The sequence below is a fragment of the Vanessa tameamea genome, chromosome Z, assembly GCF_037043105.1.
Source record: "Vanessa tameamea isolate UH-Manoa-2023 chromosome Z, ilVanTame1 primary haplotype, whole genome shotgun sequence".
NCBI classification, from domain to species: Eukaryota; Metazoa; Arthropoda; class Insecta; order Lepidoptera; family Nymphalidae; genus Vanessa; species Vanessa tameamea.
This window is the reverse complement of record NC_087341.1, coordinates 11,640,853-11,665,869: the sequence shown is the minus strand read 5'-3', so window position 1 is coordinate 11,665,869 and position 25,017 is coordinate 11,640,853. Positions and strand designations below refer to the sequence as shown.

General features: G+C 31.1%; 1 protein-coding gene across 2 annotated transcripts in view; it reads right to left on the bottom strand.

Moving 5' to 3' along the window:
- The window catches only part of LOC113396253 (forkhead box protein F1-like), a 31,597-nt gene extending 19,457 nt beyond the window's left edge, over positions 1 to 12,140 (bottom strand). For both annotated transcript variants that reach the window (XM_026634131.2, XM_064220365.1), the window contains exon 1: positions 11,397 to 12,140. In XM_026634131.2, the coding sequence (XP_026489916.1) occupies positions 11,397 to 12,117 (721 nt within the window). In that variant the 5' untranslated portion in view covers positions 12,118 to 12,140. The remainder of the gene's footprint in view (positions 1 to 11,396) is intronic.
- Positions 12,141 to 25,017: the final 12,877 nt, after the last annotated feature.

Below are 25,017 nucleotides of genomic sequence, written 5' to 3'. Positions count from 1 at the left end.
TGATGGTCATTAAATAGAAGATTTATTGTTAAAAACCATTTCCTAATTAAAAGGTAAGTTGGACTTATATTTGAAAACTATTAAAATGTAAGAAACATGCTCTTGATAAAACTTTCTATCATGTAAAAACAAAGATCAAACAACAAAAAGGGCAAAATAAAAATTGATAAATCTTGTAAAAGTCGTGAGAAGCTTAGTTATTAAATTATCGTGTTGCTACAATCCATCGTATTGGCCATAAAATCTTTTCTGGTGCAATGGGTGGAGCGATTTCAATAACGTTCTAGAAAAAAAATGCATTATTTTGCGCATTTAGTACTATTAGTACTCCCCTACAATATATGAAGGTTCCAATTTCAATAACTTTCTAACTAGCTCTTATGTTTTCTGATAGCCTAGTACTACAGGCCGAACTTCATATAACCTCAAAGCATTAAATTAGTTGCAGGGAGGAAGGGATTTTTTCTTTTTAATTTAACCGCATGAAAAGACTGAAATAAAATGTAAGTATGTAGTGACTTCAATTTTTATATGCTTGCAATTTACCGAAAACAAAACAACCATTATTAATTTTATTTTTGTCTGTTGTCGGTGTATATTTTAATCTTTATTTCATCAAAAATAGAAAGAGTCTATCTCAGCCATCCAGAAGTTATAAAACTTTATGTGTTTTTTGCATCTCTATACTTATGTAATAAATGCCCTGACTGACTCATTCATCATCGCTGAGCGTAGACTATTAAAGTTAGGGCCAAGAAATTTGGCGAGTAGGATCGTTTTATTGACTCACTAAGGAAGGGATTTTGGAAGTTCTACCCCTAAGTGAGTAATATAAGGGTTGAAAGTTTGTATGGAAATCCGTCATTTTTTAAGTTAGAAACCAGAAACTTTATTTTTGGGCTCCTGATTAAAAATAAGTAGATTCTTATTTAAGCGTTTCTGGATATTCAACCTTAAGGGACACACCAATGTGGTTAAAAAAAGAGAGTTTAAATTAACGTAATATTTTAAGTTAATCTGTAAATATATTCAACTTTCCACGCTAGCAAAAACGCGTGCAACTGCTACTTTGTTAATAATAGAACAAATATAATTATTATTTATTTATGATTATTACTTATAATCATATAAATAATAGGAAATATAAAATTAATTTATAAATATTAAGTATTATTTATATATATATATTAATTAACTGTAAAAGAGAAAATAAAAAATTACATGAATAGTAAAAAAATCTCTACAAATTAACTTTACTAGGAGCGGATAAGGTAATACTAAACAGTGCGGACTTATAAACTTCCCTCATAGTAATATTAAAAGTCGATAGTATATAATAATAAAAACAATAACTAAAAAGTTGATTAATATTTTTCTAAATAAAAAGTAACACCATCAGTATATGGAGTATACATTGACAAAAATTACGAAGAAGTGGTTTTAGTAGTTCTTTTTTAAAGACAAAGAACAGGACCGTCAGCCGTATGTATATATGTAATCGTCACCTACCTAATAGTTTATTATATTGGCGTATTATTATAATCTTTATTTATTCTCACTCATGTATAATACATTTTTAAATATAAAATACAAAATATATAAAATATATTTAAAAATATAAAATACAGAGGCCAACCAGTGGCGGGTCCAGGGTCCAAGCCACCGGTGGTCAGGGCCCCAGAGAGAGGAACTTCCTCACAATACGCGCCGTGCCGAGGAGTACTGCCTTCTGCATCAGGCTCCTGACCCAGCTGCCTAACGAGAGCCTCTTAATGTGTTGGTCGAGGCTCTTGGTCATTAGGCCATTCGCTGAAACGACTATCAGTACAGTAACTGCTGTATCCACATCCCACATGTCGACAACCTCGTGAGCTAAGTCAAGATATTTTATTTGCTTATCCTTCTCAGCCTTCACGAGATTCTCGTCATGAGGGATGGTGACGTCATCAGGCTTGTTGGCGACAACAGTCCTGTCAGTGATTATAGATCGGTCCCAGTACAGTGTGATATGACCATTCTCGAGAACTGGGTCGGACACATACTTGTAGTATGGTACCTCTGATACCACAAGACCGTATCGAAGTGCAAGTTGTTGATGGATAATCTTGGCCACTTGATTATGTCTGTGTAAATACTCTTCGTTAGCAAGACGAGAACAACCGGAAATAATTTGTCTAAGGGATTCGCCTGGAGTGTGACACGCCCGACATATGTCCACCGTGCCATCCCTCACAATATACTTCCGGTAGTCTGAAAGAATTTGAGTACTTTTTTCAGACGACCAAAGAAACGCTCCTGCAGTGATTGTTTCATGTCGGTCACATTGATGCCTAATGCTTCCGACACACCCGAGTATTTGTAGTATAGAGTTGTATCTAATTTATAGAACTCCAACACCCTCAAGAGCCATGTACGCAGCACGGAATCATAGGCCTTCTTGTAATTTCGAATTTCGAAAATGACGAACCTGTTGTGAAATCAATGAGGAGTAGCTCCTTAGTGCCTCGTGATCCACCCCTACATCCATTCTGAGAGACAGACAAAATACTATTATTCTGTATGTGACTATTAATCTTATCTCTCAGAATGGAGGTAAGGAGCTTATAGACCGTCGGTAAACAAGTAATCGGTCTATAGTTTGTAGGATACGTTGCACTACCTGACTTATGGAGCAGGTGGGTGACTCCGGTGGTAAGGAACTGTGGTAGCGACCCAGACTCTAGAGCTGACTGGAACTGAGATGCCTAGCAATCATGCGAGCTGCGCAGCCATTTTAACCAAAAACTATGCAGCCCGTCCGGTCCCGGAGACTTCCAGTTGGGAACGGACCGAACTGCAGCGGCTACATCTTCAGAAGCGATGGAAATTTCTCCCATTTGGCGTATTATTATTATGTTTATAAGGAATAGCTTAAGTTGATCTGAAACTCTATAGCATTTCATTACAAATTGGTAAGGTTACTTAAGTTTTTAGTATTTTATGAAATAAAATAAAGTTAAGAATCTGAGTATAAATAGTCTCAAATAAAATTGTTACAAATGTATATATATATATATATTTTTTCAATTCCAAACAATAAACAGTGTTTACTTTGGCTAAATATCACCTTATAAAAATCTTATTTTATATTTACGGATCGAGTTAAAATGAACAACAAATACTTTAATATTTAATTGAGGGAGTTTAATTTCAAATACACTCGCCGACAAATTATATAAACAATGGGCTTTGTATTAACTACGACGAACATTTGAAACTTAACACTCGGTTAATAACAAAACATTTGAAATTATTTCGCGTTAATGATGTTAGTAATCATTAACGCGAAACTTTTTGTCCGGATGTTTGTTCCTTAATTAAGCAACATAGGCTGAATCGATTGTAATCTTTATTAATAAAATGTACAAATGAATTTAGTTTAAATATCTATAATGTAGGTATATAATTCCAACAAAAGTATTTTTAAGTAACAACTTAATTTTTATACGTACAATATTTGTTTAGATATGTTAAAATTATTTAGAATCCACATTAAAAATATTTTATCAAATTAATTTTTTTTTAATATCAACACCAACGTCACCAGTTTCAATTATACGAACTTGCCTGAATTATAAAAAAAGTTTTACTGAAACTTTTTAAAAACAAAACTATGGTTATTATTGTGGCTAACTTAATATAATTATCATCGTAAATATGTATCATTGCAGTTTTTTTATTTAAAAAAAAAAGTCAACTAAAATTACTATTAAGTAAATAATAAACTTAATTGGATATAATTTCAAAATAATACATATATAAACGTTGAAATATTCTTCTCATAATATCTTAATAATTTTTTTTTGTATAATGTATTACTACCACATACAAATTATTTTCATTTCTAGCGTGTATTCATAGACTTTTCCCAAAATTTGACATGACATAATAATAAATTTGTGGTCAAATTATACAAAAAAAAATTTTTTCATACGTAATTAAAATGTGAAACGAGATTATTTTCAGATATACACAACTTTAGAGGTTGTTTAGTTTTTTGAATACATTCTATTTAGAAAAATAATATAAAATTGTAAAGTTAATTCACTTTCTGCAAATATATGTATAAAAAAAGTAACAATTATAATAATTTTTTCTTCTGATTTATAAAAAAGTATAAACAGTGGCTATTTATTAGTATTAAAAAAATAATTATCGGTCCAAATTTAAAAACGAGAGACGGAAAACGAAATTATTTAAAAAAAAAATGAATTTTATTTCTACGAAAATGCCTTAAAAACAAAAAAAATCGTTAGTAAACTTATCTTGCGGATTATTTTAATAACATGACCGTTTTCTTAGCTCTCCAAAAATGTTAACTTCTAGGAACTTATTTCAAAGTAGCTGAAAAAAAATGACCACAAAGATCACTATTTAAAATTTAAATTACCATAAAAGTAAAAATTTTGAAACAGAAACAATTCAGTAGCTCAGTTACAATTAAGACATTTTATAATTTAGCCTAATTAATGCTCTTGCTCGAAGCGACTTCCCCTTTTGCGTCCGCAAAGTCGCATTATTTTCCTAAGTTGTGACTTAAGTACCGAACCAGTCAAATTATTCCGCATCATATTTCATGCATTTGTAATTTTTATTTTGTGAGTGATTTTAGAGAGTGATGATTATGCGACATTAAAAAAGCAAAGTTAAAAAGCCGGTTATATCCCACTGCTGGTATAAAATCTCTTTACCCTTTTTCTCTTTTTTTGAACAAAGTTGAAAATTGCAACTATTCTTTTGACGCTATACCTATAAATGACTAAAAACCACGATGCACCAGTACTAAGGTAACATAAACGCAAAGAGTTGTAGCTGTATTTTCATGAAAAGCTTTTATATGCAATAATATAGTGTTAAAAAGAATACTACAGCTGACCAGACTGTTTACGCGCCGCTCATTCATCATTTCTTGCAGTTTTCTCTCTGTCTCTTTCTAGTGCTTAAAACCCTTTTTAAAATATGGGTAATATAATTATTTATTATTATGTCAAGTAGTATTCAGTATTACTCAGTGCTAAAACACAATGTCTTCGTATACCTGAACTTCAGATTCCAAATCATTTTTTAAATTGTACATTTTGACTTCAATAATAATTTTGTATTCAAAAGTTATATTCGTTTCAACTAAATACTTTTTGATCCTAAAAATCTAACTAATAATGGAAGCCTCCTTCTGTCTATTTCGTGGAAGTACTGAAAAACCTAAAATTAATTTTTAGTGTGTAATTATCTACCCATTGTTGGCCTGAAGTAAAAAATTAAAAAACGAAAAATTTTTTTTAAATTGTGTTTAACTCTATTGATTTTAATAAAAGTCCAAATGGTGTACTCCATGTCTATAATATAAACGTAATGATTGAATTTTTAACCATTTTTAAGAATACACTGGGAAAAGCAGACAGACAAAATATTGTATGTTATATATAAAAAGGTTTATAATGTTATGTTTGAAGTGTAAGTCAAAGATTACATGTCGCCTGATATTAATTAGTTGTCGCACGCGGCTTCGCTGGCGTACTCTTGGTTGATCGTCAGGTATTAGGCTAAAAAACTATATTTTATTGGAATTCAAGCTTGCTTCATAAGAAATTTCATCAAATTCGTTTCATTGGTTTAGCCGTGAAAGAGCAACAGACAGACTTACATTCACATTTATAATATCAGTATTGATTAAGCATATTCCTATCGTATGTTTAACTAAAATTATTATTATTTATTTAAGTAAGTATCTAATTGTTTTTATGCTGATGATGATAAAATGCACTATTTTAAAAAGATCACGTATCAGTAAAAGTGAGTTGTAGCCTCGAATCCCCTGAATCCGACCCAGTACCATAAGATGCATCCGGAAAAGTGTGATATATACATATAATATTTTGAAAATTCGTAATATTAAACAAAACGCAATTTTTAAAATATATTACGTCTAATTAAAAGGTATTTTTAAGGCGTAAAACAAAATGCCATCTGCCGTCAAACAAGATTAGATTAGACAAACGTGGTGGTAGTTAATTATGTTTTACAAAAAATAAGAATTTACTTAGTTAATACCAAGTTATACTAATTATAATAATATATTTCGTAATAGTACTTACATACACAAGAGGTGGAGGAAGGATATTTTAAAGACCTAATACATATTATTTTAATATTTACTTATTATATATAATACTTTAAAGTAATTTTATAACAAACCTTGTTTCTGTATTTTCTACGCTTCCGATGCAGGAAATAAATCCTTCCATAACTTTATATAGACATAACCTGAAAATACGATGCAACCGTACTAAAAGTGCATGAAAGTGAGGAGGTAGAGTACAGGGTGCATTCAGGTGAACCTATTTCCGATAACAGTACAGGAAGCTAGCTTAATTCAACATCCGGTTAACGTAGTACCTGGGGCATCAGTGTTGCATCTACTCTAACTACCAGAAAGGACTCGTTGATGGACAAAGAGATAGCATTATTGCTATCTCGCTTTGGTCATAACTTCAGTACTACTTAAAACTGAATACACATATTGTTGTCTATACATGCAAGTGTTGTTGTAGTCCTCCACTTGTGTATACACTTACGATTAGCTTGCGACTGTCTTATTTCAATATTTGCTATATAATCTTTGTAATTTTATAAATTTTAGAAAAAAATACAATGAACTAAGATACTTTAATACGAATTACTATTATTATTACGATATTTATAAAAGGTATTTTAAAAGTGTAGTTTGTCTTGAACTGCCGATATGTAGTAGTAATATACAACAAACACCATAAAGACTGGTACAATCGTTTTAAACTTTAATCATTTTTTTTAAATACGATAATTTAACCAGTGGAAGCAATAAGACGAGAATGTTACATTTTTAATAAAGTTTTTTGAATTATTTCTCCAAGGGCCAAATACTTCAACCGCAAACAGAACCAAAACATAATTTCGCAGAAGAGACAATGATTATTTGCAATAACTTTTTGAGTTTTAACTGAAACTGTTTCAAAAGGAACCAGTATCAATCCAACAGATCTCTTGATATCAAATGGTGTGCATAGACTCAACAATTGCTAGAGCACTTTGCAAACTCTTTCATTGTATGGGCTTCTAGTACTGCTGCGGTGTTTTTTAGCCATAGATTTGCCTATATATCCATTGATTGATTTTTTTACATTTAAAATAAACCGCTATGTTGTCAGTATCCAATCGATAGTAGTTGTTGACAAGTCATTGTGAATATTTCTAAATTAAAAATAGGTTATTTTAGTAGGTATATATGATAAAAAAAATCCTAAAAATTTTTATTAATCATAACATTTAGATATATTCCTCATTTATTATGATAGATTTATGATAATTTTTAAATATAGAATTCGTTTTATTTGTATAATTTAACAGTTTTTACTAAATACAAGTATTTAGATGATTAAATCTTAAATTTATAAATATTTAACTTAATTTTATGTGTAATGTTATATGTACGTTAATGTTCAATATGCGTATGGTATATATTATTATTACGATCCAGGTGAATTGTGCTTGAGTTTTATATTATATATAACAAACAAAAAGTAACGGTATTATTTACTTTAGTTAATTATTATTAATATATATTTTTTTAATATTATAAAACTATTTTGTATGTAGTTTTATATTCAACTAGGTTTGGTTAGTGCACTACAATGTGCGTATATTATAAATATATATGAAAACCGACGTGCACGGATGCGTGCCAATTACCAGGGTACCAGGATACAACAAGAGATGATTTCGCGTGTTTATGACCTATATGTATTTGCATATTATATTTCTTCCTGCTCCTACACAATTATATAAAGGTTAGTATTTATTAGTTACTATAAGTTTAAGTATATCGTCACCTTTACATTTTACTTAAACATTGTTTTCTACTGTTTGTTTGATTTGAGCCTTTACTACGAGTTTATTCAGTTTATAAATATTAACTAAACAAACTGATACATATATACAAGTATTATATTACATACAAAATTAATGTTAATTAATTACCATAATTAGTAATTTCGTTTTAGTACCGCCTGAATAAATGGAAACGTGCAGCTATAGTCAGCACCTCTCAAATCGCAGTATCTCTGTTTTATTGTCATTTGGCATTATAATGTTGTGAAGCCAAAGTGAGTTGTTTGTTTATGTTTAAAATAGGTAGAGTGACTGATAAATAAGCTTCCTGATAGTAAGTGATGACCACCGTTCATAGACATTTGTATGGTAAGAAATATTAACTATTTCTTACACCGTTAATAAACCACCAATGCAATGCACCAGATTTGGGATCTAAGATGTTATGTTTCTTGTCACGAAATTTTAAAACATTGTCGGCCTTACGGGTGAAAATATTAAGTATATTAATTTAATTACATATGTGTGTATAATGAATATATTTTTCCCTGTGACTTAATTACAGCGATTGTAAATCTGAGATTTCGAGAAATATCATGAAGTAATTGTTGTTGTACTTGTGCCTCGTGTACGTAACCTCCATAGTAAGTGATCTCCTACCTTTTCAATACCGTAATTGAATACTATTTCATTCCTTTATAATTTACGTAAAAGATACAGTGTGTTTGATAGAGATATATATTTCCGCTTAAATTAATGGGCGTTTGTCACATTCATTGAGTTTAATAAGTGTGATTAATTTGAAATCTATATTATTTCAACTTGCGGTCGATAAACGCGAGTCTCTTTCACCGATAAGGAAGGCTTTTTGATAACTGTGATCTGTATCTCTATCATTTTAGTCCCTGGTCGATCTTTTGGCGGTATATAAGGCCACATATTTCCGAGGGGTTCAAGCCTAAATAAAAAATTATTGGGTTTTTCAGTAACAGTCAGGAGTCTGAAAGATGGAAGTTTGTATACTTTCATACCTGGGAAAGTACGTAAAGTCGTAGGTACTTCGCCTAAACTCCGGTCGTGTCTGATTTGCCGTCCCATAAGATTATGAGGGAATAGAAAGTGTAATTGTGTTTGTGCACTTATGCACTAAACGTCCTTGCAGTTAGCTGGTCCCCTACAGATTGGCCTTTGTGTGGTCTGAAATCGGACGACACCAATATCATTTCGATCCCAAGAAACTTCCACTAATAGATTGTCAAAGCTTCCGCTTTTTGACGACTCCTAAATAAAGCTGTGTGTTTACAGTCATTCGGGAGTGTTCCTCAACACCTGCCTTTCGTACTGGTTATTTCATGATAATTCAACGTTAAAATTCTGCCACATGACAAATATTGAAAGAATTGGGATTTACTGTGTGAACTTTTTTTGTTACCTATTGATAATTATAATTTATATTTTTTGTTTACAAAAACTTAAACTTATAATCAACCGTAGAAGACAATATGCACGCATGTTACTAAGCAGTTGCATGATTTATTTCGACACAACATTCTCAAGTACGCATGCATAATTTACAAGTTCTTCTAAGAGCAGAGGACGATAAATCATTCATTATCGAAATTGGGCGCAGTTTACCCTCACACGTAGCTACTGTTAATCGGCGTTCAACGCTCACGGTAAGTCAAGAGCACTTGACATGAGCCAGAGTTACAAGGGATCTCGCTGTCGACACTTTCAAGAACTGTGTAGAAATGTATTCGGTATATTTCGGCGCGTTCTCATAGTTTCATTCGACGACTCAACCGCTCTACACTTATGTTAAGCTAATGTCTATGCGCATGAAGTGTAATGTATGACTAATTAATAATGAGATAAAAAATCATATTGGACTTATGTAGATATTTTTATAGTTAAATGATTAGCTGTCTAATTGAGTTATATTATTGAGTATATATTTAATAGAATACAAGATAATTTTTAATTATTGTCTCCGTTGTACATTTTCTGCCAAAGGAATCGGAAATACAATTCAACGATGAATTGCTTACATACCTGTATATACCTAATAATTATTATTTAAATAAACACATAATTAAAACCATTGTGTTATGGTGTTTAATAATAACAAATAAACTTATTATTTATAATTGCAGCAAGAACAGTAATTAAATAAGGAATGCTTTAATATTTTACTAGAATAGCCAAAATTGCAGGTTCAATGCATTTCTATGTAATTGATTTTGTATTAATAATTCGTCATATGAACATGTTGACTTGGACAACTATGTCCGCTTGGACTACATCAAATATATGACGTAGAGACTTATTTTAAATTTAATATATGTATACAGTTTTGTATTATAAATAAATAAATAAATGTTTAACATCGTGAGAAAATCTGCAAATGTCGTATAAAAATCTGCCACTTAGGTATTATGTGTCTCCAAACATTGGAGCAGCTTAGTGAAGTTATCTCTTTCTTTAATGTAATTTTACGTAACTAGTAATAACTAATACAAAATATATTGCCCAAAACTATTTTTATTATTTCGATATAGTCTATATACGTAATAATTAGGTTACAGACTTCTTTGACTAATTTAGTTTGTTTACTGTTAATACGAAATTTAATTAATACATAGATTTATTTCAGTAATTTCAAAATAATCAGAATATAAGTGTACATTCCCTTATACTGTTATATGCAAACGAAATAATTTGTCGATTTTTGTTTAATCAATTATAATATTTATAATATTATTAGAAAATATTAATAATAGGTAGGCCTACATTGGTCCAAACCTAAGATGTTTGCAATATAATTCAAACATAAACTTTTTTTTATATATGAGAAATATGTAAGATAAAAAAACATATGCCAAGCATAAAACCTTCTTTATTGAAGTCAATTAGTTGGTCATTATTTGTATAAATAGCGACTTTACTCGTGGAGAGTAAAACAAATAAGTAATATTATTATTGCGCGACACGTTTGACCAGCCCAGCAACGTATGTTGTAATATGTTTTATATTCCTAAGAATAAGAAGTGAGTTCCTAAAAAATATCTGAAGGGATGGTACTTTATTAGTTACTGGAGATACCTTTAGAAGTTGCCACAGCGCACTAGTTTAGACAAAAAACCTATGAATAGAATTTATTATCTTGATATGTTTGAAAGAATCAAACTTTGAATTCGTCGATTAGGCGCTGCGACGATTGAGAGGTTGTACAGGAATCACGTAAAAAAATATTGAAACATTTACTTATAGAATTTAGTTTTTAGGTACCCTATAAAATCCGATAGGTTATAAACAGTGTATAATAAGTATATTTTAAACATACTAACACATTAGATACACATACAATATCTTATTGAAAAATACTAAAGTTAAACTAATATGATTTTCAACGTATAAGGTAATTATGGAATAAATCGTAATTAAGCGAACAAATAAAAACGAAAGTAAAAGTTTCAATCAAATAAACTTACCATGATCATTGGCGACGGCATACTGATAGTTGGGTATGAGGTCAGGCAGATCGTGCCGAGAAGGTGGAGAAGCTGGCTGTGGTCGGTACGCGGGTTCAACTGCACCGTACGCAAGGGGCCATTCTCTTTCTCCCATACTGCTATAAGCACAATATTCTCCACCGTAGCTTAACTGTTGGCTTGAACCCGAATGCGAGTAAGCACAGGCCCCATAGTCAATAGATGGGGTGCTGCTAGCTCCCGCGCCGCTACCACTTGCTAACTCATATCCCGTAGGCTGGGATGGAGGCAGCGATCCAACTCCGCTTCCGCACAGATAACCACCACCTCCAAACTGAGGCTTTAACGCCTGACATTTACGTCGAAAGCCACGAGGCCGCCGCCGGAAAGATCCTTCCTCAAACATAAACTCTGAAGATGGATCTATCGTCCAGTAGTGCCCTTTCCCAGGCCTGCCGAGCCCTTTCGGTAGCTTGACAAAGCATTCATTCAAGCTAAGATTATGTCTTACCGAATTCTTCCAGCCTTGATAAGAACTACGAAAAAATGGAAACTGCTGCTGAAGAAATGCATATATTTCACTAAGGGTCAGGCGCTTGTTCGGAGAGTGACGAATTGCCATAACGATAAGGGCTATGTAAGAGAAAGGTGGTTTTTCCTGACGGCGCGTGGCAGGCGCGCGGCGCGCCGCCTCTTCGGTGTTTTGGTCCTCGGTCTTCATGCGTGCGCGTCGGAACGCGAGCCGGAGAACAGTGCACGCACCGCCCACCAGCGAGCGTGCGCCCGCGCCGCCCATTGCCGCCCCTGCACCCGCGCCTTCCCGCCGCGTAGCCAGACATCCACACCCGTATCGCTCATACACCGCTTTACAAATTCTCCTATTAAAAGAGCACATGCACCTACACCAATGGAAAATTAATACAGATGATTCCTTTAAGCCTAAAAATATCTACATATTTTTGTATATGTCTACCGAATTATTTCACTTCTTACTATTTGATTTTATAAATATATATTTTTATTTTAGATTTCTGTGTTCATTATCTCATATTGCAATCCATAATATTTTTTTAAATATTTATGTGTTTCGCTTACTGTCTGTCGCCTGCTGCAATTCATAACATAATTATGCGAAACAGCCTTAAAGGTCTCGCAGTCGTTGTGGCAGCTCTCGCAGCCTGGATCTCTCACGGGCTTCGGGCTTATACAAAAACTAAACAGCGGAAAACCCGCTTAGACAATAATATTTATCCGTCGCAAGGACGCCTGTCGAACGCCCGCTCTTGACCTAGCACAATTAAACCAAACATTTTACTAGATCTATAAAACAGTTATACGATGTTACACCAAATATTTACCATAAAGCGTAAACCAAAAGTTTTGCATTAAACTTGCCCGCTTTATTTACGTGCGTGTGAGCGTGTAGCGACACGGGAAATTCGGCTCTATCTCAACAGTGTACGGTTACATTTAAATAAAAGAAAACGTAACTAGTAAGCTATGAAAGCAAACTCTACGAGTAAGTCATTGTAACAAACAAACTCATCGCTTTGTACTTCGCAATTTATAAAATTGTTTGTTTTTTAGTTTGCTTGCTATTCATCATAAGTAGCCAAAACTAACAAAACTATTTTGTACCTACTTTTACTTATGAGCTCATTTGTCCTCGAATTTGAATCTCAGATCAGGTCCATAAACGTTATTAGTGATGTAAACAACTCAATAAGGCCCTCTAACATTATAATGCCAAATGGGAATAAAACAGAGATACTGCGGTTTGCGAGGTGCTGACTATAGCTGCGTTTCCATTTATTCAAGCGGAAGTGGTGTTCGGTAATTGGCAGCGTAACACCAGGAGTGATCCTCTGAAGGTACGCATTTAAGATTCGTAGCACGTTGTGCATGCGTCTGAGCTGTCTCTGATCGTATCAGATTATTATACTGTTTTAAAAGTAAGGAAACATATTCTAGGCAGTTGGTTGGTCGCTGTCGAGAATGATTAGATTTTATTTATTATCATTACCTATGTACCTCTGTACGTCCTACTAAAAAGTAAAATAGAATGCAATTGTTATGTCCAATCGACTATTAAGTAAACTTTAATTTAACCTACTACAAACCTATTAAAGCACCAATTAATTTTGAAAAATAAACATCTATAAATTCCTGAAATTATTTCAATGTTCATTTTATTTATAACCTAACCAAGTCTTTAATATAATATAGGTGTTTCCGTACAACAGTACATTAGTCTAGCCATCGTAGTCAATGTTAAACCGTAACAATATTGTTTGTTACTTTTAAATCGCGTGTGGGTCTCCTGTAAATAAATAATATTTGCTCTATCTATAAATACCAGTCCGCTGATAGACCCGCTCCGCCGGGTTGCTGATCTCTGCTATAAACAATCACCGCCGCCGCCTCTGTAGTAAACATTACCTCCATCATACGTTGATGTGTAGCCTTGCTACTGTTAAATGACTTTTTTTATATTCCATAATTGTTTTTTTTTTACTCTTTTCTTATTTGCCACATTTTTACTTTATAGGTATACACAAACAATTCAAATTATTATATTTTTACATATCTAAGCATATGTAAAAATCATTAATTTTTTATTCAAAAGGAATTTACTCTGAAAAATATAACATGAACGATAAATCAGTGTTACATCTATTTCCCTCCCTCTCACTCGGATTTTATTTATTGCAGAGCGAAGAGAGGGAGATATCTATGACGTTAGCGTCGGAACGCGAAGCTCCGCCCAAAAGATGGCGCGGTAGTGAGACGCACGCGCAAACCGCTGCCTGATCTTGAACCCTCCATTCATCACCATTTACGAGCAAGCTATGTTTTTCTTTGAGGTTTTTACGGTTTCGTCTTAAAATTGGTATGCAATTAGACGTTTATAGTTCAATTTAAATTAATTGTCGGTTTCGTCACTGCATTCCATCCATGTGTGAAATCTTAATAATACTTTTGTATTTAAGAGTTACTTCATATTTTATTTTGTTCAAATCTTCGACATTATTTTATACTTTAGTTTTAAATTACCATTAATTGTAATGGAGTTACTAAGTAGGATATAGATATAAGGATATAGAGGTAGAGGAAGCCCCAAGAAACGATGGATGGATTGTGTGAAAGACGATATGGTTAGAAAGAATGTTACTAGTGAGATGACGTCCGACAAAGAAGTATGGAAGAAGAAGACATGCTGCGCCGACCCCAAGTAGAGTTGGGATAAGGGCAGGAGGATGATGATGTAATGGAGTTACTAAGAAAATAATACCAGATTCAATATTAGTAGGATATTAGTACAGTGTCAGAAATAGATATATAAACTCATCTGTTATTTAATTATGTCAAAGATTGTATGTTAAATAATATGTAGATTGATAAATTAAGAATGGTTCGCCTTGCTAAATTCTCCTAATTTATTATCATAATAATCCGACTTTTATTTCAATACAACCATGAAGTTGCCAGGTACGAACAGGTCCACATGCGTTAATACCTAATATCCTCTATTCGGTTATTCAATTGTTTTTTTTTTAAATAAAAGCTTACCTTATTCACTGTATAACAGGTTGCCTTGTCAAAGGTGTGTCAGATCTATGGTTGCTTAGATAGGTATAATAATAAACAATTACACTTGACATTCTTTTATTATACTTATATAGACGCGTATTAAAGTGTCCTCTCATACTCCAACGGGAAGGCAATCCGAACTGAGCTGAAATAAATCAGAGTGTACTTGTATTGGGTTGTAGAACTTTATGCAAGCTCGTCTGGGTATCACTCACTCACCTCACTTATTAGCCTATGGGTTACAAAATGAAAATTGAAAAAGTCTAAAAACTTTAAACGTTTTATATCTTAATGTAAATGCAATGCTTTAAATCGTTAAATAATATTTTATTAACTATGTTACCTAACGTTGTGAATGGGTTTGTCAAGGTAAAGAAGAAATTATTCATTTACTATATTAAAAAGCATAAAACGACAAATATGATATAGCAAACGTATTCTCGAACAATATTTTCAATTTCTTGTACGGTACTTTGTTGGTGGATCTTCAGTCAATTCGATCGGTTGTATAAAACTGATTTCAAAAATATTTTTTAAGACCCACACACGCATGTATACACACACATACTTCACAAACCATATTAACAGTTAAAGATCTATAAAAGTTTTAAAACTCAATCGGTATTGTAACATGTGTGGGTCAAACTTAAATACATTTGAAACTAGTTTTATACATTGAATTGAGTTGACGAAAGATCCACCTACATAGGAATATATAAGAAATAGTAACCGCCTCTTCTCTTCTCGATGAGAAGACTAAAGAAGACATAAAAGAAAATTGTGCACCACATTTAGGTATGAAGACTAAAAATACAGTAATATTACATCATTATAACTATCATGTTACAATATACTTATACAATATACAATATGATTTTTATATCTACTTGATGATTAAATCGGCATATATATGTTATGTAATACCAATTTAATATGTAAGCATATTCAAATCATACTTGTTGCTATTATAGAGTACTTATACAAATTTATAATTATAATTTGTTGTATAAGAGGCATGCTTCTTACATACTAAGTCTACGCATTACTTTAATATAGACATATAACCTGTATATATTCTTAGAACTTTTAATACCCGCAATAAAAACGTACAGTAAGTATAGATATATTTACTTACGAAGGTACTTTAATTATTACCGGCGTAAAATTATTATGAGTGACTGATACGCTTGAGCCTTTATGATGTCTTAGTGTGCGTGAGTGAAACTAAGAGTAAAGACAGTAAAAAAAAAAAAATTAAATTTTATGTGTTAAGATTTGTTGTATTAAAAATTAATTCATTCAACTTGCAAGTGCACGCCTTTGAGACTGTATATATCTTTAATAGTATTTTTTTTATAGTAAACAATTGTATCAAACAATATTTTAATTCATTTTATATATAAAACATAATCGATGATTTTATTTTATAAATGTATCTTCACTAATAAAATCGTGTCATCTTTGTGTAACTATTCAAACAAAAATACCTCATATTAGTAATAACCTATATGCCGTGTTTCCCAATCACTGTGAATTAGTAATGACAATTAGACTTTAATATTGAATTGATGTAATATAATTCTAAAGATATTAAATAGTCTTTGATAGAAGTTGATTATGGATTCGTGAAAAAATGCCTTTTGAATATATTAAGTTGTTATCGGAACTTTGGAAGTGAAATTAAAGTGTTTGTTTTCACTTCTTCTCTGATTGGAAAAGGTTATAATTTCTGGCAAGAATAGAGTCACCCTATCTAAATCCGTGAACTAAAGAACTTTTATCAATAAAGAATCAATCATCAAAATCACAGTCATCATAAATCAAGCCCATATTTTCTTCAACCGATTAGTTGGTGGATAACTCTTTTATCAGCAATAGGATGCTTAGGAGCCATCATATACTTTGCACCGATTTATCATGTTTAACTTTTATTATTATATTATCTTATAAAAAATATCACAAATTTATTCAAGTTTGATATTAAAAACTGTGGTAACGTTAAACCTTATTGAAATTTTTGACGCAGCTTAAAAAATGGAAGGACGTAATACAAATGTCGCTTAGATAGATAAACTTTATAAAGTTAATTTTGTACGTTCTAAATTGTCTACTAAGTCAGAACTTAGATAAATATAATTATTTGGTTGTACAAGTTGATAAAAGGTATGTAGAAGTACGTGCCTACTCAAAGAATCGCTACGCGACAACCCGCCGCGGTCTTATAACTGCATACGAAATAACGGATGCCTGGACAATTGGACAATCTGCTTTTTGCGATCCGACACGACCGCACTAATAATTATATACATAGTTTTACGACACCTTTCTCAGAAGTAATTATGAAAACAATAATGTCTTATCTATATTATAGATGTGACAATGTTACCGACTTACAAATATACTGACACTATTAAATCTTAATTTGTCTCATAAAGCATTCCGGTCTTTTTTGAAGTTAAGTTTTTTTGGAAGCGATGAGAGAAATTATTTAATGTGAATTTAAGCGGATCTCTTTTCTACAGCTGTAGTACTACGTTAATAAATTACTTTCATTTCCCTACTCTTTCATAGGAATAAATCTTGCATTCATTGCTAGATGACACTTTACTTATCTAATGCTACTTGACTGCCTCGTTGGTTTAGTGGCCAGTTTATGGGGCCGCAGATCCCGAGGAACTAGGTTGTAATCCTAGTTTGAACCAATAAATGCATATATTCCAAGTAGCAGCGTGGAGTGTGGAAATTGGCGATGTTTACATTCCCATACACGTAAAGTTTTTAAATTTTATACATAGTAGGTAGTCGTATATAACTTTAATCTTACTTCTGAACTTAGATATAATTTATATGTATTGATATTAACGTAGTATAAGTGAAATTAAAGGCAACTCGAGTATTGACTAGTATAAAAATAATGCGATGGCGACGGCGGTGTTATAAATAGATCTATAATATCGCCAACGGATCACACGCCTTGGGAATTCAGGTGATATATCCATTGTGCTTTTATTCTACCACCGTACGCACACAATAATATTAACTGTTGGTGTTTGGTGGTAGAACATCTGATGACCGGGTGATACCTACGCAGATGGGCCAAAGCCCACTAAGTAAATAAAAATGATATAAAGATATTCTGACTTTTTTGTACCCCTTCTGCAACTGCAAACACATATCATTTGATTTTATTTTTTTGCGGTCTTATAAAATTCCTATCAAAATTAAATTCCAATCATATCAAACACAATCGGAACTCATTAAACATTTATAAATGATAAATATTTGTTACCTATAGGTATGATATTTCATTATTAAAAAATTCAGTCGTACGATGTTACTTGAGAAGCACAATTTTACGCATATTACTCCCGCAATATTTGAATAATTAATTATTTAAAAATATATGGAGATGTATTTAATTCATTCATACGGGGTCTTTAATAAAATTAGATTTTAATGTATTGATATAAAATAGTAACAAAAAAATCGACTTCGAATAATATTCTAGAATTATTATATAATTCGAGCCTATAAACATTTTCATCTGTAAATTTTTATCCTTAGGGTTAGTCCGGAAGTAACAAAAAAAAAAGAATTGAGACCATATTTGAAGTTGGTTCAAAATATGAGTATGTAATTTCAGTAGATCAGGATGACAAAATATATTCAAGCTTGATAATAATTCTCCAACAAATATATTTCTCAATAACTCGAAGTCATCTAATTATGTCTCGTGACAGAAAAATCTTTTAAAAAAAAGAAATATGTATATATATGTATTTATTCTTCAATATTATGCCAAATTATAATCCAGTATTAAATAGTATGCCAAATAAAATAATATTAATTAAAGTTTAATAAATTATTAAACAACAATTTAGAACAATAATTTTATAAGTACATAATAATGTAAAATAAATAGTTTTGATTATAATCATTATATGTAATGTGATATAATTAATTATGACATCCTATATGTCACACCTTATTGGAGGCCAGGGTTACTCGCTAAGAAGTAGTTATTTGCAATTACAAAATGTTGCATGTCCTTTATTATTTTTGAGCCAATGTGGACGAAATTTATTGAGACTATTTTCGGAATTAATATACTCAGTTAAATTTTACTACATATAGAATTATAGTTAAAACAACAATATTAAAAGTGTATATTATTTCGAGAAATATGAGTGCACTCTTATGCAGCGGTCAATTGCACTACATACAACTGCAAAACAAAACCACCCTTCAAACCCGCCTTCAATCCCATCCCCCTTGATATCACCCCAATCAACCCCCCTTATAAACGCATGCGCTAAATCTAGATTTCAACATCCTCATACAGTCTAGTTCCCTGGTACTTTGACTAAAACTTTTAGTAGTTGTTTCAACGAGGTTATGTAGGTTATCAAACTTTTTACAATACCAGTACAAGTTATTTTGTGAATATTGACGTGATAGCACAGTCTATAATCAATTTAACAATCAAATATTATACTTATAAGGCTTAGTTATAGATATAATTAAAACTGAGAAAGAACTCACTTCGTATCTCACTCGTGAAATTTTGGCACCCAACTTATAAACGCCATTATATTCGATGTTACATTTCACATTCTGTCATTTCACGCTCGTATTATGCGGTGAAATTCGTGTTTCTTGTTACTTTTACGTTCTTATTCATTCCGTAATTGTATACATTTATTGACTAATATTTAAAATTTAAGCTTATATGTTTTGTGTGTGTGTGTGTGTGTGTGTGTGCGATGTCAATGTGTTGATTTAAATAAATTTAAAAAAATAATCTCGTAAACTATAAATCAAAATAATATTGTTCAATTTGGTTTTCATTTTATCTAATTTTGAGATATACAAAATTCCTATTTTTGGTGTCCAATAATGAAAATTTGAAACTGATACATAATTGGTTTATAACAAATAGTTTCATTTGGAACACAAAAAAAACTAAACATATTCTTTTCACCTTACCTTATGTTGAACAACATAATGTTCAGCCAATGTCAAACAATAGAGATCTCACTATAAATTATACCACAGTATCTTTATTTTTATTCGGCTCAGAAGCACATGTGTTTATCAAAGTAACACATATAACTGGCATTATTATTTTCATAATAGCATGTCTTAAGGTACTTATACTTTACATCATATGGTACATATTACTTTTGAGTAATAAAAACTGTAGTCTTTCTTCTATAACGACTAATCTTGAAAACTCCCTTTTGGGTAAACTTCACGTAATATATTTATAACAAAATTATGTATATCAAAAAACAAATTAGGTTATTTATATAAAATAGTGACAAACATAATATGACTAACAGTTGAAATAAATTTTTAATACCAACTTTTTGACTTCGTTTTGTGAATACGTTCTTCCTGGGTAATTGATTCTATAAATAACTCGTAGGCGACTTTACATTATATTTAGATTTTTAAACCTTACGTTGAAAATGTATTAAAATACAAGGCGTGTTATGCTACATCTGATAGGTATCTAAAAGCATATGATTGACTAGCAACAATTAACGGCTTCGCACGGGTGCTTTTTGTTAGGAATAATGAAACTATCAATTAATTCATTAGTTCCGGAGATTACCTCCTACATACAAACCAAAGAAATTTTACATCTTTATAATATTAGTATAGATAAAAAAGAATGAAACTATCAAGTAATTATTTTTCAGCAATTTCCTGAGAGTTCTTCTCAATGGAATCTACAATCGGAATAATGACGCAAAATGACGAAAACTCCTTATGTGCGTACATAGATAAAGTATATTATTTTGATTTTGAGTATAATTATCTGTAGTATTGTACTCTCGCTAATCGACATTAACTTCTCCGGTCAGTAGTTTGTCGACTGCTAATATCCGCTAGTGTGTCTTAATATGTACTTATATATCTAAGTACGTATACTTATTAATAATAACATTTATTCATACATGGCATAGCAATTACTCGTTTATTTCAGTCATGGAGTAAAAAAATAATGTATTAGTAAGTATTTTAACTAAGTATCTTGTTTGTCGCCTCTAGTTATTTTTCACTGTTATGGAAAACGGTAAATAGGCTTTTCAATCAATTGAGTAACGCGCTAAAATAAACCTACAGCAAACTTAATAGTTCATTAAAGGTGTCGATCATTAATTAATTATATCATACGATATATATATTTGTATCCTAATTATTTAGTATCTATATACTCATTGTACAAGTTTCCAAGCAGACGTGAGTTTTACCCATACACGCTTTCAGTATTGACATAATTTGCTCCAAATACAACATGTTCACGTGTTGAAAGCAGCATTCATCATTTAATCTCCAAAACTCGACGCAGTGACGGCACAAAAGACGTACGTTTCGAGCAAGTAAAGCAAGACCGTAAATTACGTTTTATGACGACGCGGCCATGTGCATTACGTCCATCGACGACGCCCCTGCCCCGCACCGCGCAATTCGCGACGAGGCTCCCAACCAACATTGCTTTGTGAGCAATTGTTTTAATATGAAACAGATTTCAGGAAGCGGTCAATAGATTTATTTCGATAATTTCATTCGTGGTAGAGTAATGTAAACGTTTCACGGGGGAAAGTGATCTACTGGGAAATTAAATAATAACAAAAGTTTAACTTTTGAAAACGACTGATGTTGGCGACGAAGTATTCAGCTTCGTTTTACGTTCGAAAGTTAATTTATGCAGGAGTATCATTATACAGAAATTGACAATATGTAAACAAATATCTAATGTCTTTAGAATATAAAGGAGTAGTTATTGGAAATGCATACGAATGTGTACACGATCGAAGAGCTTGCTCGGCTTCAGATCATTTTTTTTTTGTTTGATCAATTTCCAGATAACAGTAATCGATAAAGAGAACATGTGGTGGTTGTCTCGGCGTTTTTCCAACAAAAACACCATCTAATATTGCTGCATTGTATCGGGAGGAGAGTTGGAAAGAATACTTATACATTGTACATCTGTAGAATGTTCTATTTACATTAAAACACGTAAACCTGGTTTTAATCACATTGCTCAAACGATAAATTCTTACTATAAAAATAAAATTTCAGTATACGATATTTTTTTCATGCAATATCTTTTAATTATTTTGCAAAACTTTTATTAAAAACAAATATAACAAATTCTGTGCTAATTATACCTAAATTTCAATAATCAACGCACGCTAACGAAATTGTTACATTTTCTTGTTTAGAAAAATTCCGTAGACGTATTTTTATTATTAAGCTGGTACATCATGTTATTATGTACTTCGTATTTTGCATAGATATTTCGTTTTGAGTTAGTGTCACCGAACCGACAATTTACTATCCGCAACGTTGACATAACAAGCTTCATCTCAATCAACATAAAACATAACATTAAACATATATGAAGGTCCATCTAAAGTTTCGTGGTATTCGTATTACTTAGTTATTTTTGATTTAATCTAAAAAAAAATCCACAAACAAACAATAGCTACTTCGTACATTATTACGAAGAGGGAAGTTATAATATGACTAATTAATATTTTATAATTATAAATTATGTGATGCTTATAATTAATTTACACATTTTATATTCCTCTAAATTCAATCATACTTTATGTACTTAATAATAATAATAAAAAATAAAATTGATTTGTCATTCCATCAAAAAAAACTATTTAAATTAAAATATATCGACCGATTGAATAATTATAGATTACAATTTATAGTAGGCATATTGCATATAATTAGTAAAAGAACTTGCATTTAAATAAAATGAAACAAATTGTAACTAATCGGTACATTACGTATCAATTCACTACACAGTTGTAATCGCAAGCTGTTACTACATCGCCAGTCACGCCTACATTCGCATAGAGCAAGATCCATTACTAGACGGCAAATGTAAACAACACCATCGGACGGCGACTTTAAAGGCATTACAGAGAAACTGAGTCTTTGAAACGCTTTTTGTTCGTACCGCACAAGAAGATTTAATTTAAGACGGTATTTAGTTCCATATGTTATAATAACAAATACATAAATCACGTCATCGCACAGTTATGTACACATAAGCTAGAAACAAGCTGAATTAGACCGAAACTAAGATAAAAATTGTGAAAATATATATACATATATATACTGCCAACTACCTTATTGTCCACGCTATTCTATTTCAGCTGTAAATATTTTCTTAGTGAACGGGAACCTACCGGCTAAATAACAAGACTAAGTTTAAAAAGGGATGATGTAAAGATAAATTAGTATTACAACAGCACATTTAGTGCACTCTTAAATATTTAGACAAAAATAACATAATCAACATTATTTAACAGGAATGAGAAAATATTTAAAAAAAAACATAGATCAATTTGTTATTTTATCTGTACTTCATACGGTATCTAGTGAATTATAAATACTCTTTAAGCCCAATAAATCTTAGCAGAGATCTACATGTTTTTACCACTGGAACATCTGAATATACTTATTGATAACCATTATATGGTTTATTTACTTTAGAATGTGTTATATTGAAGATATATATATATTTTAATTCTCAAAAAACTAAGTATATGTCGGAGAAGTAGTCGGGTTTACAGCTTCCATCGCAGTGAAACGCAATCAACTTAAAGAATCTTTATTCGTTATGTTAACAATTTATTGTCTTTTCACAAAATGTGTCAATGGAATATGGCGTTGCTATAACAATGCTCGTTTCTAACGAGTCCTCTTCGAATGAATCAAACAGATATTCACAACTACAACTTTTTATAATAAATTAATGCAATTACTGCAAATTAATTCTTAAAATATAGTTTAATATTAAAAAGGAATATCTATTTGGTTCTTATTATTAAATATAGCTCTTAATTAATTACAATTGAATTACTTAAAAAATAATATAATATTTTTATTACATAGTCCGTTATGACACATTACAGGTGGCGCTGCAAGACGAATCCAAATTAAGTTTTACTTATTGAATAATAGTGTTTTAGAAATTTACATTATACAATATAAACATTAAAATGATAATTGACAATATATAATTATTATTTTATATTATTAATATTTTAAACCATTGCCCATAATTGGCGACTTGCGCCCATATATACGTCACCCATTTATAACTTATGTTGTTATACTTTTCTTTATAAGATGATAATATTTAATGGTTGGATGTTAGTAGAGGTCAAAAATTACAGTAAACTTAGTAAGCTCTTTAGACAAGAACATTAACATGAATTGAGGATTGTATGGAATAGAAAATTTTGTATTTAACTTTATTTATTTACACGATAATTTATTATTCTTAAAATAACTTCATCATAAAATATTTAACATTTTTTATGACAAAATAGGTTTTAAGTTCGTTATTTTGATAAATAACATCGGAATTGTTTGAAACTTTCATTAACAATAAAACGATAATATCTATATCTAAAATGGGATAACACCTAATTCCATCCTTGCAAGGCGACTTGCTAGTGTATAACTTCTGGCATTTTTTATGCATAAAACACGAAGTTATAAAATAATTTGAATTTCAGTCTTGAGAATTTGCAACATGGAGATCAAAGACAGAAAAGTAAAAAGTTCCACAAATAGTTTTAAATTCATTGGCAATCGTACATCAAACGTTTTTACTCATCGTCATTTAATAAGTAGCAAAAAACTTACGATCTGTTAAATTTATTTAATGTCTTGGAACGGCTAAAGCCAAGTACTTTTGTATTTTTTATATTTATTATACATATTACATCACAAATATAAACAAGTAGATACAGTATTGATTTAGGCCTGTAATAATAAATAGAACTATTTTCCTTCAAACTTAGGCAAAAGGTGAGTAAAATAAAAAAATATATATTCATTTAATTGTTTTATTCTATTAAAATATTTACAATATTTTATTTTAAAAATTAAATCACTTTAGCAACAATGATTATTGAAACACGACTATGATATAAGATTAATTTGTTAACCTTTAAAAAATAAAGCATTACATGAAGTTTAATCGTTT